Below are 12,153 nucleotides of genomic sequence, written 5' to 3'. Positions count from 1 at the left end.
GGATAGAGTGAGACAACCCCTTTCGGCAGCAGTCAGTCATTTGGTCAGCTCAGCTATAAAATAGATCACATCCTCTGTGGGAAGTCTGTGAGGGCAGAGTTACGTTTCTCTGGTCTGTGCTCTTTCCCCATCTTTGGCTGGTCCTCTCATTAAGCAGAAAAACCACTTCCCTGCTAGAGCAGCGCGCACCACACTTCCTGCCCACCCTGCCCGCCCGCGCTGCCGCCGGCCTCGCCTACGCCGCCGCTGCCGCCTCTAAGGTCAGCACCAGCACCCGCCTCTGTCCCTACGGACTTTCGGTCCTCCCTGCTGCTCAGAAAAGTTGGGAAACTTGTTTCTTCCAACTTCTGGCAGCCCCATGCACCCTGGGCATTTCTATGTCCATAAACACTTCTGAAGTGTACCTGGCACTTCGTTTACCTGTCTTACACTCACTAATAGCAAGAGGAGGACATGACGTCCAGTTTATGGTACAACAGTTAAATGTTATAATTTTCATCAGAATTCAAAAATTGACCACAGTGGGATTCCCCAAACCGGCGAAGCAAGCAATGAGGTTAACTCAAGGTGATGCTGCAGCTGAGTGAGAATAGGCACTTGTGAAACCTGCGTCAATGGCATCGTACCTCGCCATGCCGAAGTCGGATACTTTAACGATGTGCTCCGCGTTGACTAAACAGTTTCTTGCAGCCTGAAGAAAAATTAGGGAAAGGTATCTGAAATCTCTGCTAAAGCTTTTTAAGAAAAAATACAACAGCTGATTATTTTTGTTTTACTTCATACTGTTTATATTGTAAACAGAGATGAGTGTCTTGCTCAAAAATATAAGTGAATTTCTGGTTCTGAGTCAGTGAACGTATTTCACTACTGTGTAGTTACACATACATAGCATGTATCAGCTTAAATGCTTGTAGCATGAATTGCAATATTTTTACACATTCCTGCATGGTGAAAGAAGTTTCAGGCTGCAGAGTCTAGTTATCCAAGCAGGTGTTTTCCTGAACACTAGCATTAGGACACTCAATGTGAATTTTAAAAAATGTTTTGTGACTTTCTCATTACAGAAATCAGGAACTCCTTGGAAATTTTCAAGATTTTACATTTCTTCAGGCAGCTAGGTAGGAGAGTAGGAAGATTGCCTCTCTGCATCCAAATGTGAGTGTTGGAAAAAAAGCAGAGAGTAACGAACCAAGCCCCTCTCCTATGATTCTCTATCTGTGAGGGTTAGGGCAGAAAAGCCATCCACATATCCCAGCGTCAAGGTAAGGCAGTAGGGAGCAGAAAAAACATAGATAGAAAAAGATTTTGTTTAAAAAAATCCTCATTGTTGCTGATCTTTTGTATTGCTGTGATTTTGTTTGTGCTGTGATCACTGCTTAATACCCTTGTCTTGGGATGTCCTAACACCACCCTGCTCCATGCTAATATCCCAATTTTCTCTGACTTCTCAAGTGGTTTTGCCAACTGGAAAAACTTCTCTCAAATAGTTTTTCCAGCTGGCCATGGACAAAAGAACAGCTGAAAAGTTTTCTTTTACAGCCAGGAAAACACTGTTGGCTTATTAGATCCTGCAGGTCTGAAGTCTTACAGGACACGTTAGTGTCCCATAAAATGCAGTGGCACATTCTATACTGCCAATATTTGTCAAGAACCTCAGAAAACCTATTGTACTTACTAAATCACGGTGAATAAAGCTGTTTCTTTCCAGGTATTCCATCCCTTCGCACACATCCTGGCACATGCTCAGCAGCATGTCTCTGCCGAGTTTCCCTCGCCTTTGCCGAAGGTAATTGAGCAGGCAGCCGTTTTCCATGAATTCAGTCACAACATAGAGAGGCTTCTGACGTGTGCACACTCCATAAAGCTGGACCAACTTCGGGTGGGAGAGTTTCCTGTTTAAAATCGCATTTTAGACAGGCTAGCATTTTTCCTTGGCAGGTAACTAGACCTTTGAGTCTCATGATGGTTTTGACAAATACTTTTAGTAGTTGATAAACAGTATTCAATTCAACTGGCCTCAGAGTTGTCCCACTATCTAACACATTTCTGCCTACAATTTCCTCCAAAAAGTTCACTCTTTGAATTCATCAATTATATAAATGCAATGAATGCAAAGCTTGATTTGGATGATGTGAAATGGAAAGATCTAGTTATGTCTGGCTTTCAGGCAGGGGACATGACTCTGCAAGGGTTCTCCTCTTCTGGGCTGTGCAAAGACCTGGTCTGGATACTTCCCTAATTCACAAAATGAGCAGAAATGGTAATACAGTTTCTCAAAAGCTTTAGTTAGGTATGAGCTCTGCCAGTGGTCCTAGAGGCACTGACTTATGGATGAAAGAATAATTGTAGGAGCATATTTATTTATCAGCACATTTACTCCACATTGAGCTCCACAGCACAAAGCCGTGCACACTGTAAAGAAAGAGTCTGGCAATGAGCACAGCGAGCATCTGCATCACTCTGATTCAGACCTTTATATCAGCTTTTCTGTCCTGCACATCCCATCCCGGCACATTTCTGTCCACCATTCCCATCAAGCTGTTTTGTCTGTTTGTTTTAAATGGAATTAGGTTATATTTATTTCTTGGTCACCTCAATGTCAACTGCTAGATATAATAGCTTTTGTACTTACATCATCACTTTGGCCTCCTCGATGAAATCATCTTCAGACATTGCACCTTCATTGATTCCTTTGATGGCAACCTTGATGGTTGTTTTCCATTTACCGAGCTGAACAACTCCAAACTGCCCACGCCCAAGTTCCTTCATGAACGTCAGTTCAGATGGGTTTAATTCCCACTCCTCTATAAAAGCAACCCAATATGTTACAATAGTCAGGCCAGCTCTCCTGAACCATGCTGCAGAAGACATGCCTTTCTATTTGCAGTTAATGCACACAGAGAAACATCACAATTGTTCATCAGCTATAGCATGAGTTTTAAACACCTGAAAATTTCCACATGCTTGTATATGTTTATATGTGAATGTTATTTTACAGCTTGTAGAATGTGATTAGTGTTTAAATTGCTTAATGTAGGAATGTCTGAGGCTTGTAGATAAGGCAAGTGTTTAGCTTTGATTACAAATGAAAACTTTTTTGGCATTATCGTATGTGATGTTTTTAGCTCTGAACCAGTTCCGGATGGATAGTATAGCTACAGAAATAGTTACTGGCTGCCTCTATTGTGATAACCACAGTAGCTCTACCCTTCAGAAATATTAAGCCTTGAGATTCATAAGAACATGACAGATATTCAATTTTGGAGGTTCCTATTATCGGCCAGATGGTATGAAATTCCTGATCTATATACACAAAACTGGCATTTATTGCTTGTTTCCTGTAATACTATGTAAGATTTCATTCTTATTTCTAAAACTTGCAGAACTGACAAAGAAAATCTTCCCCATAAATAATATTAATTTCAATTTCCTAAGCATTTACATAAATTAAATAGGCTTCGAAAAACTATTAAATGTATACTTGAATCTTAGGCCCGCTTAGAAAAGCCCAGAGGGCTCTGAAATGCACTGGTGGTTGTAACAGAAGTAACAACAGTCACTGAACAGAAGGGCTCAAGTCAGGTGTCTCATTTGGTACTGACACCTTACGAGGAAATGAGTGTCTATTTCTGGTGAATATGTAGCTGTTTATATGCTTCTTATTACCAGGAAATTTCACAGATACAACTTAATTATTAGCTGGGTGAATGAGATCTAAATTCTTGCCTAGACAGATACCTAAATCTCCATCAAAAGAAGATAAAAAATTTACCGTAACTCACTCCTGCTGCTGCTGGTGAAGAACACCCAACTGATCCAACTGGATGTCGGAGACGAGTGATAAGACCTGTAGGGGACAAAGCAACGATATTCTGTTGACGAGTGACTCCATTTTAAGGTACGCTATATCGTACCTCTTTTCAAACAAAAATAGTTGGAATCTGATGTACGTTTCTTATTTCTTGAGGTTACTTTTGCTTACAGCTTGATCGGATAAAACACTACAGCGAGAAGAAATGGAGAAAGACTATTTAAGAGGGCTCTCTCTACAAAAGTATCTATACTTTCATACAACCAAAAGTGATACTCTTTCTTGTTTGTACGATGGTAGTGATCTTAAATAAATGAGTACTACAACACTGTATCACTCACGTAAGCAGTCTCTTCCAGCATGATTTCTCAGGATTGTTTCCCATTGCAAGAAATATCTTTGTGTCTGTCATTCATTTTCTTTGAATTCATGAGCCAACAGTACCAGTGAGTACATCCTTCACCAAGGACTCCCTACATTTATTCATTCTTCCCACTGTTACTTTCAGATCCTTTTCTGTTTCATGTGTTTGCTACAATCCTCCTCCCTCTAGCAAAAGGCTCTGTCCATTCCCATATCTTCCTTCCTCACTAGTGCAAGTGATCTCTGTGTGTTTTCCTATATCCACTCATTCAGGGTAAAAACATTCTATATTATATTAAAATGATAGGCAGAACCAATATGAAGGGTATTTTTTAATACTAAATTTATAAAAGGCTGCCATCATCCAACAATTAGAGGAGGCTAACTCTGGCAGGCTGCAAACCAGTGTTAGAGAGACCTTGTGCTCCCTAATTCTGCCTTCAGTTATTTGTGGGGTGGCTTATTTTACCAAAATCAGTAGAATGCTGCCTGCTGATGCACAGCATAGCTCCTGCTTTTATTAAATTGCATGCATTAAAGTCCTTATTGTAGGCAAGGCAAGAATTATGATCAAACTTCATACAAGTCCCATTCAATCAAATATGAACCAAGAGAATACAGAGCAGGTAAATGCATTAAGCTTCTACCTTTGTGAAATTCGTTTAATACACATAGATGAGTTTGATAGTTTCACTTCCCCCATGGTATATGCACACTACAGCTATGACTTTGGCAGAAAGGATCATGGCATATTTGAATTGATTAGCAACAGAAAAACTTGTGTCTCTTTTTATAAGGAAAGTATTAGAGCAAGAGTGATTTCCAATCTCTCAGAATCCTGAAGAGTTTCAAATCATCAGTTGTAAAACCTTACCGCCTTGCATGCATTACCTGCAGCGTTGTGTTGATGATACTCAACGAGTTCAGGAACAGATGAAAAGAGATAGTTTTCTGCTACATAATATTGTCCCAAGTGGTTTTCCTTAATTTGATAATGTCGAATATCTCCATTATGACTTCTGAAATCAACAAAGGATTATAATTTTCAGTAAAAATAATTTATACTATAAATCTGATTAAATTTCACTTTGAAAAAAGCACAGAAAAATGTGAAAACTTGGGGTACAATTCTCAACTTAAAATGGCTGTCAGTAGCTGGCATACTGTTTCAGGAAAAAAAAAAAAGACTCCCTGAATGGATCTCTCTTTCAACTTTGGAACATATTAGACAGTGCTTTTTATTGCACGAGTATTTACCCCTGTATCATTGCATCCATAAGAAATAGCCATAGTGTTTAACAGATGTTCCTTCTAATTCAGCACTTATTTGAATCTAAGCTTTTAAAATTAGAATGCTCTTCATTACCTGAGTTTCCCCCCAAAAGTTAAAAACATATTCATCTATAGTGTGAGATTAAATTTTCTGTTCTGCTTCTCCAAAGGCTCCTCATTGGAGCTTTTATTTGATACATTTGCGTTTCTGTATTTCTCCACATCATCTGTCTGTCTTGCTTTCTGTATATTTTGCTGCCCGTTTACCCCTGCTTTCTGTGAGGCTCAAAATGAAGAAGTTAAGTTCGCATTTCAGGCTGGAGGTGGTTAGCACCCTACTGCGATTGTGAGCCTGTGCCCAGCACAGGGGTGGTGGGGAGGGCTCACCCCACCTTTCCAAGGAGGGGAGGGAGGGAGGAAGAGAGTGGTGGTGGCAGGGATACCTTTGCCATGCTCCTCTCACCTCTGCCTTGATCTGAGAGAGAGAGAAGGACAGCAGACGCTGCTGAAGCAGGGAGCTGCTGTCGGAGGGCTGAGGGAGGGGGGTATAAGGCAGCTTGAGATGGGCTAAATCAGTGCTGTAGGTGATTGCTACTGATGTGGGGAAAAAGCAAGTCCTGTGGCAGTCCTCCAGCAAAAGAAGTAAGACTGCACAGTGAGGAGGTGAGGTGATTTTAGGAGAAAAACAGGAGAATTTTGGGGACAGTAGAGTCTGGGATGAATTCACAGTGCGCAGAGCTGGCAGAGAAGGGAAGCAGTTCAGTGAGGCGGCCAAAGGTTGTCGTGGCATGGTGTGGTAGCCATGGCACTTCATGTCGAAAGAGAGGCAAGAAGATGCGAATATAAAGTCTTACTGCCTGCATTACGTGTCGGACGCACAGCTTTTGCAGCAGATTATTTGAGAATTTCAATAAGTGCAGTTAATCTTGTCCTGGCAGGACATTTGCATCCTGACTCCTGGATCCGCTGCCCACTGTCATCTTTTCTGCACCCAGGGTAATTAACTCTGTATGAACAGCACCCCGGGGGTTCCCTGCCCTTGTGCCCTGTGTGTCCAACCTGCCCACTTATCCTGGGGAGTCTAGGGGAAGCTCTTCCATCACCTCTGGATTCAAACCCTAACCATTCAGGACAACTCACCCTTTAGCCCGCGAATACACGGACAGCGTAAGAAGTCCCTTTTGGCTTGAATCTCTGACAACAAATGCACCTTCTTTGGCCTGAAAAGAAATCCAAGTAGAGTTATTTTCTGCTTTTGAGCTTGAATAATCCTCCCTTGAGATAGGACTTGCAGCTGATTACCAAATTCTGTGGAATACCTATGACTATTTGGGAGGGGAGAGTAGGAATTGATAGCCAGGTACATAGCAGAGCAAAATTATCCAAGGGAAAATACTAAATGCCAGGTGATTTCCTGGAGTTAAATAATGTAGGTGAATTATACTCTTCGGTGTGAAGTAGTGGAAATCCTTTGATTTATTAAAAAAAATATTGTAGAAATCACTAGAAAAAAATGCTGTAAAACACTTCTATCTGAGATGTTCTTCTCTGGTCCATCTTGTCCAAGCTCTGTGTTAGTCCTTGAGCAAAGACCTAATGATTTTAACTGAGTTAGGCACTTTGGTAACTGATAGGGGCTAGAATGCAATATGGATTGTTTGCTCTGTACATAAGGAAAACAGAGGAGTTTTGTTGAGCTCTGCTAACCTCACTAATTTACTCACTACATGGATTTCAGTCTTCAATATTTCATACAAAAGACAAGCACAGTAAGCCGCAATGTAATTCAATTTATCCGGTATGGAAAATATACATAGAATTTGTTGGGGCTACAGCTTAAAACTGTGTGAAGTCTGGATCGTCTGCACTGCATGCTTACCCCAGAAAGCCATTTTATTTTAAAGTACTTCCTCTCTTATTGCATGCCAAACAGATTTGGATTTGATTGTGGTAACGCTCTTGATGGCTCTACTGGTAGATCTTTCTAGATATCATTAGCTCAATGTATAAGCTGAGTTACCTTCTGGTGCAAGAGAAGTTCTGCCTGGCTTCTGTTTATGTTTTTGCAGTACCACCTGCAACAAGGAGATAACCTATCCTTTAATTTCAGCCAGTAGAGATTAATGTTTGCTCTGTTTCACGAAAGTAATCCATCTTAATAGTTGCACTGTTCCCAGTCCAAAAACCTGAATAGAACTATCGTATATAAACATCTCTTAATTTGGAATGACTTTATTAGACCACTGCAAACACGACAACTTTTTTCCCTATTCACTGTGGTTAAATATAAGCTCAAAAAAAAGTGACCCCAAGAAACAGTTACGCCAAACTGTGATGAAATTTGCAGTCCTGAACGCTGCATCAAGGCTCTTTTCTCCAGAATTTTGCAGAATTTTACTCTTCTCTCCATTAAATTAGGTTGAAGTAATTGGAATTAGCTTCTAGTCAATTAATTACATGTTCACAACAGGAAGAGATCAGAATATAGAAACATTATGTAGTTAGCCTACAGAAATAGGAAACATCTGGATTCTGACATCATGATTTATGCAAATGAACGTTGTTGAAGTGCTCAGTGTTTGTAGCTTCATGTTACACTCTCTGAGCAACTAGTTCTAAATCAAAATGGTTAATTCATTCTAAGAGTAATGTTTTGTAACAAAAAAAAGAGAGCTTTTGATAAACACCTGTTCACATCTAATAAAGGTTGAAGGATCAAGCACTAAAATGTATTGCTGCAATCCATTTTTAGAAAAGAAAGCACAATTATCATTTTCAAGGGTACTTACTCATATGTTTGTAAATTACTTTTCTTGTTCTCAGTAACATAGTTGCTGGGAATTAGACCTTCATTCCTGAAACAACATATTGGGGATAATGTTATACTATGGTGTAAGACATTCATAGGATTAAGATATACATCTTCCTGTTGTTGAATTACAAAGGTTCCTTATACTATAGTCTATGTCGTTAGATACTGAATCCCGACGTGGGAACTGAATAGAAGTCTGAGTCCTTTCATCCCAGGCACAATCTTTCTGCCTCACATCTGTGGATGGCTATTGAAATGAAAAAGTCAGCTGAGATATGTATTTACAGAGTGCTGAGAGCAGCATGTTAACTAAAATTTTCGAGGCAAATTGAAAGAAAATCTAGGAAAAAAAAAAATTCTTCTGAATCAGAAGCCATCCTCTTCATTTCTGGTCTATACAAAGCTTTTATGTGAAGAAGTATGAACTGTGTGCTTGCATGTATATACAAAATAATGATCAGTATACTCTCACTGCAAATACGAGTTGAGAAAAAGCATTTTAAAGTATTTAAAGGACAAATCTGAAGGAAAAGGAGACAGTTATTATATAACATGTAACCATTCCCAACATCAGAGTACAGGATACAGTGAAGAAAATGCAAAGGAGAAAGGGGAGCAACATGAAATGAACATAAATGTGGAAATGCTCCTAAGTGAAGTTATCCAGTTCTCTAAAACACCCAGGAATTTTGGATCAGGGATTTTGTTTCAGGCACATGTCTTAATAATCTCTATGGTCTTTATGAAATACTTACACATACACGCTGCATTGTAAAGCACTTGAAGTATGGAAAGCTGGATTTGCACATGGCTCAGAGCCTAGTGATTCACATGGTCCTTGAACACCCTTATGTTGCTCAGGAAATTACTGAGTCTAGGACTTAGCTCTGAATTCCCAACAGATCCTGGATTCCCCCCCATTTCTGGGGTGCCAAGCACTGCTGAAAGTCTGCCCAGTCAATCCATGTGCCTCACACGTAACCGAACACTTTCAGACCTGCCCCTAAATTGTCACACGTGTGTTGTTCAATCTGACTGCTTTTGCAGGGATTGTTGTAGGTTTTTTTCTTTCTGTGTAGGGAGATTGAAATAGATGCCCACTCTCTTACCCGTGTTGGTCTCTTGCCTTCCACCAGTGGGGATCATACTGTTCAAGGATAATATATTCTTCTGACTTCTTGAGTGGTAAATCCAAAGGTCCTCTAGCAAAAAAGTCATAGAGTGCAATAACTCTGGGGTTTTTTGTGTAGTCTTCCAAGGCCTCGGCAGGTAGAGGAGGTAACGGCTTGTTCTTTAACTGCAATTGCCTCTTACGCTAGTGAAAAAAAAAAACATCTTTCATAATTAGTCTTTTCTCCCTACTATTGCTTGCCTAATTCCTCTGCTATTATACCATCTCACTAACTAAGAGGAATTCATTGTGGTCATTACTTCCCCTTGTAAAGAACTATCACCTCATCACTTGTAAAACAGCGAGACTTACATTTGAGTAGGTTGGTGTAGAAGCCAAAATGACAATGGAAAGTATGGTGACTAATAAACAAGCCATCTACCTGATCGAGGTGACTTCTACACAGAACGAATGCTGGGACACCTCCTCAGCTGGTGTAAAAGCAGAACAGCATTGAAATCAGTGAAGTAACAATGTCTGGAAATTTGGTCATTTATCTGTAGAATTAACACGGAGGGTGCAGCAGACTTTCTTAGCAAATCTGCAGGAACATAATCATTTTCTCTTGCATCAGGTTAGGTTCTAGCTTTGCACTTAGTTATGCTTTGAAAACTCAGATTAATTCAACTTAGATCTAGTAAAACTGAGGTGGACGTTTCACATGCCAACTGAGCAAGGTAAGCTTGCATCTGCCTAATAGGGCAATCCCACCCTTCCCATCTCCATCACCCAAACCCAAAAGTGGGAGAAGGAACTACCTTGTCTATGACAGCGAGTTTTGGAAACCTCACCATGATCCTCAATTTACATCAGTATGAATCTTCAGATACCTTTACTCTATCATTTTTATGCAATGAAGAACCTTATATGCTCAAGAGTTAGCTACACCTCTGCTTGTTCTGGTACTGAGCCACCGTATGGCACATCACCTCAATTCTCTCTGTTCACCTGCCAAAACATTACTTACCCTGCACTTCCAGGTAGATGCATAGGAAACGTCTGGTTGTGAGGCCGAGTACTGGGTCACCAGGCCAGTATCATGGTCCAGATTCATTTTTGTTCTCATTGCTCTGATTTTGAAAACATGAAGTGTTTGTGTGAATACATATCTAGAAATATTCACATAAAAACATTCATGGATATATATGCCTTCATTAGGGATATGTAGGGTGGAGTGTCTTTAAACTTCTATATAATTATCAGTTCTACTGAAAATAGAGGTATTTTAAGAAGTTCTTTATGTGTAGATATTTTGATCATCCTAATTGCTGAAAAGCTTACGCATTTCACATACCTTTTTTGCACAGTGCAGCAGCAGCAGCAGCAGCAGAAAACAGACTGGATGGTGTGATCTGTGAACAAGAACATTTTCCATATTTGCAGTGTTCCTGTTTGTTTGTTTGCAAAACTTAGAGAATTAAGGACTACCGTATGTGCTTAGCCCCATTATTAGCTCTGTCTTGCTGTGAGATATCTAGCAAATCATTAAGGCTGAATTTGCAGCTGCCAAAGACAGCAGAGCTTTCCTACCACTGTAGCTATTTGTTCCCGCCGTCTCGCTTACAATGTCTTAGCAATTATAAGGCTGTGTGATGAGTTAAATCAGCTCACTAAATCAGCAAAAAAATTAAAAAAAGAGACGTTATGAGCCAGCTCAGTACCGATCTGACCGATCACACCATACCGTACAAGCTCTAACCACTGCAGGGAAGGGGATGAGAACATCACCAGGGACAGGAGGTGGAGAACTGCCCCTTCAGCATTGACATAATTTTTAGATCATTCAAGCCAAATACAAAACCATACTTGCATGACAAGCTTTTTCTTGTTGTGAGGTTTATTAAAGGAGGCATACTACATTCAGTTCTTTGAATTAATACTAATTTTCTTGCTTCTGTTGCAGCCATTAATATAATACATGTATTAGCCCAACTTTAAAGTGCTGACAAAAGATGTGCTTTACACTCATGTGCCAAGTAGTTGATAATCCTGAGAAAAATACATTGGACACATCATCGCATACATCACACATCAGAGAAATCAATCCAATATCTCTTGTATGAGCAGCAGAGAGGATATGCTATTAAATAGGTCAGCAGGCATTAAGAAGATGTGAACGAGGTAAATAAATGGTTGACATCCGCTCTGGTCCACTTCTACTCAGGCTGAGACCGACTTTCTGCAATTTGTGTTCCCATGGCAGTTTGAGCCAAGCTGCGGCAACTACGGTCCCATCCCCTTTCCCTCTGCGCTGATCTGCATCTCATCTCCAACTGAGTGAGAGGGGATGCTAAACTGGCAGGGAATCACTCTCTGTGGGGTCCGTCCCCTGAACCCTCTCACCGCCGTGCATCACCAGCAGCACCAGCAGGACGGTCTCAGCTCTCCGGTGTGATGTACAGTCTCTTAGGAAGCATGAGAGCTGGGCATCGAGAGGACAAGGCTCTCCTCATATTCAGCTGCACTGACAGAAAATAAACTTTATATCCCACTCCAATGTATCCTCCTTTTCTCTGCCACAGAGGCCACAATAGAAAAAGAGACCTCAGAAATGTATTTGAAATAGGCTTCCGGAGGTCTCGGTATTTTACTGCTTTATATTTCACATGATATGTCTTTGTACTGTCCCACTAGTCCCTTCCACTTTACTTGCTTTTCCCTCATGTGTTTTTGGCTTGTTGATCTTAATGACCTAATCCAGCCTGGAATAAATAGGATGCCCCT

The 12,153-nt window shown here is 40.5% G+C and overlaps 1 protein-coding gene across 1 annotated transcript in view; it reads right to left on the bottom strand.

Moving 5' to 3' along the window:
- TXK (TXK tyrosine kinase) overlaps positions 1-10,797 on the bottom strand; it is a 14,379-nt gene extending 3,582 nt beyond the window's left edge. Inside the window, exons 1-11 of the mRNA XM_009707491.1 lie at positions 10,724-10,797; positions 10,397-10,499; positions 9,368-9,573; positions 8,236-8,301; positions 7,467-7,521; positions 6,587-6,666; positions 5,066-5,193; positions 3,773-3,847; positions 2,633-2,804; positions 1,676-1,892; positions 627-691 (exon numbers count right to left, since the gene is read on the bottom strand). Of these exons, the coding sequence (XP_009705793.1) occupies positions 627-691; positions 1,676-1,892; positions 2,633-2,804; positions 3,773-3,847; positions 5,066-5,193; positions 6,587-6,666; positions 7,467-7,521; positions 8,236-8,301; positions 9,368-9,573; positions 10,397-10,499; positions 10,724-10,797 (1,241 nt within the window). The remainder of the gene's footprint in view (positions 1-626; positions 692-1,675; positions 1,893-2,632; positions 2,805-3,772; positions 3,848-5,065; positions 5,194-6,586; positions 6,667-7,466; positions 7,522-8,235; positions 8,302-9,367; positions 9,574-10,396; positions 10,500-10,723) is intronic.
- Between the last annotated feature and the right edge of the window lie 1,356 nt (positions 10,798-12,153).

Source organism: Cariama cristata, unplaced genomic scaffold (genome assembly GCF_000690535.1).
Source record: "Cariama cristata isolate BGI_N322 unplaced genomic scaffold, ASM69053v1 scaffold12449, whole genome shotgun sequence".
NCBI classification, from domain to species: Eukaryota; Metazoa; Chordata; class Aves; order Cariamiformes; family Cariamidae; genus Cariama; species Cariama cristata.
Note: the sequence above shows the minus strand (reverse complement) of the source record. Positions and strands in the feature narration are given on the sequence as shown.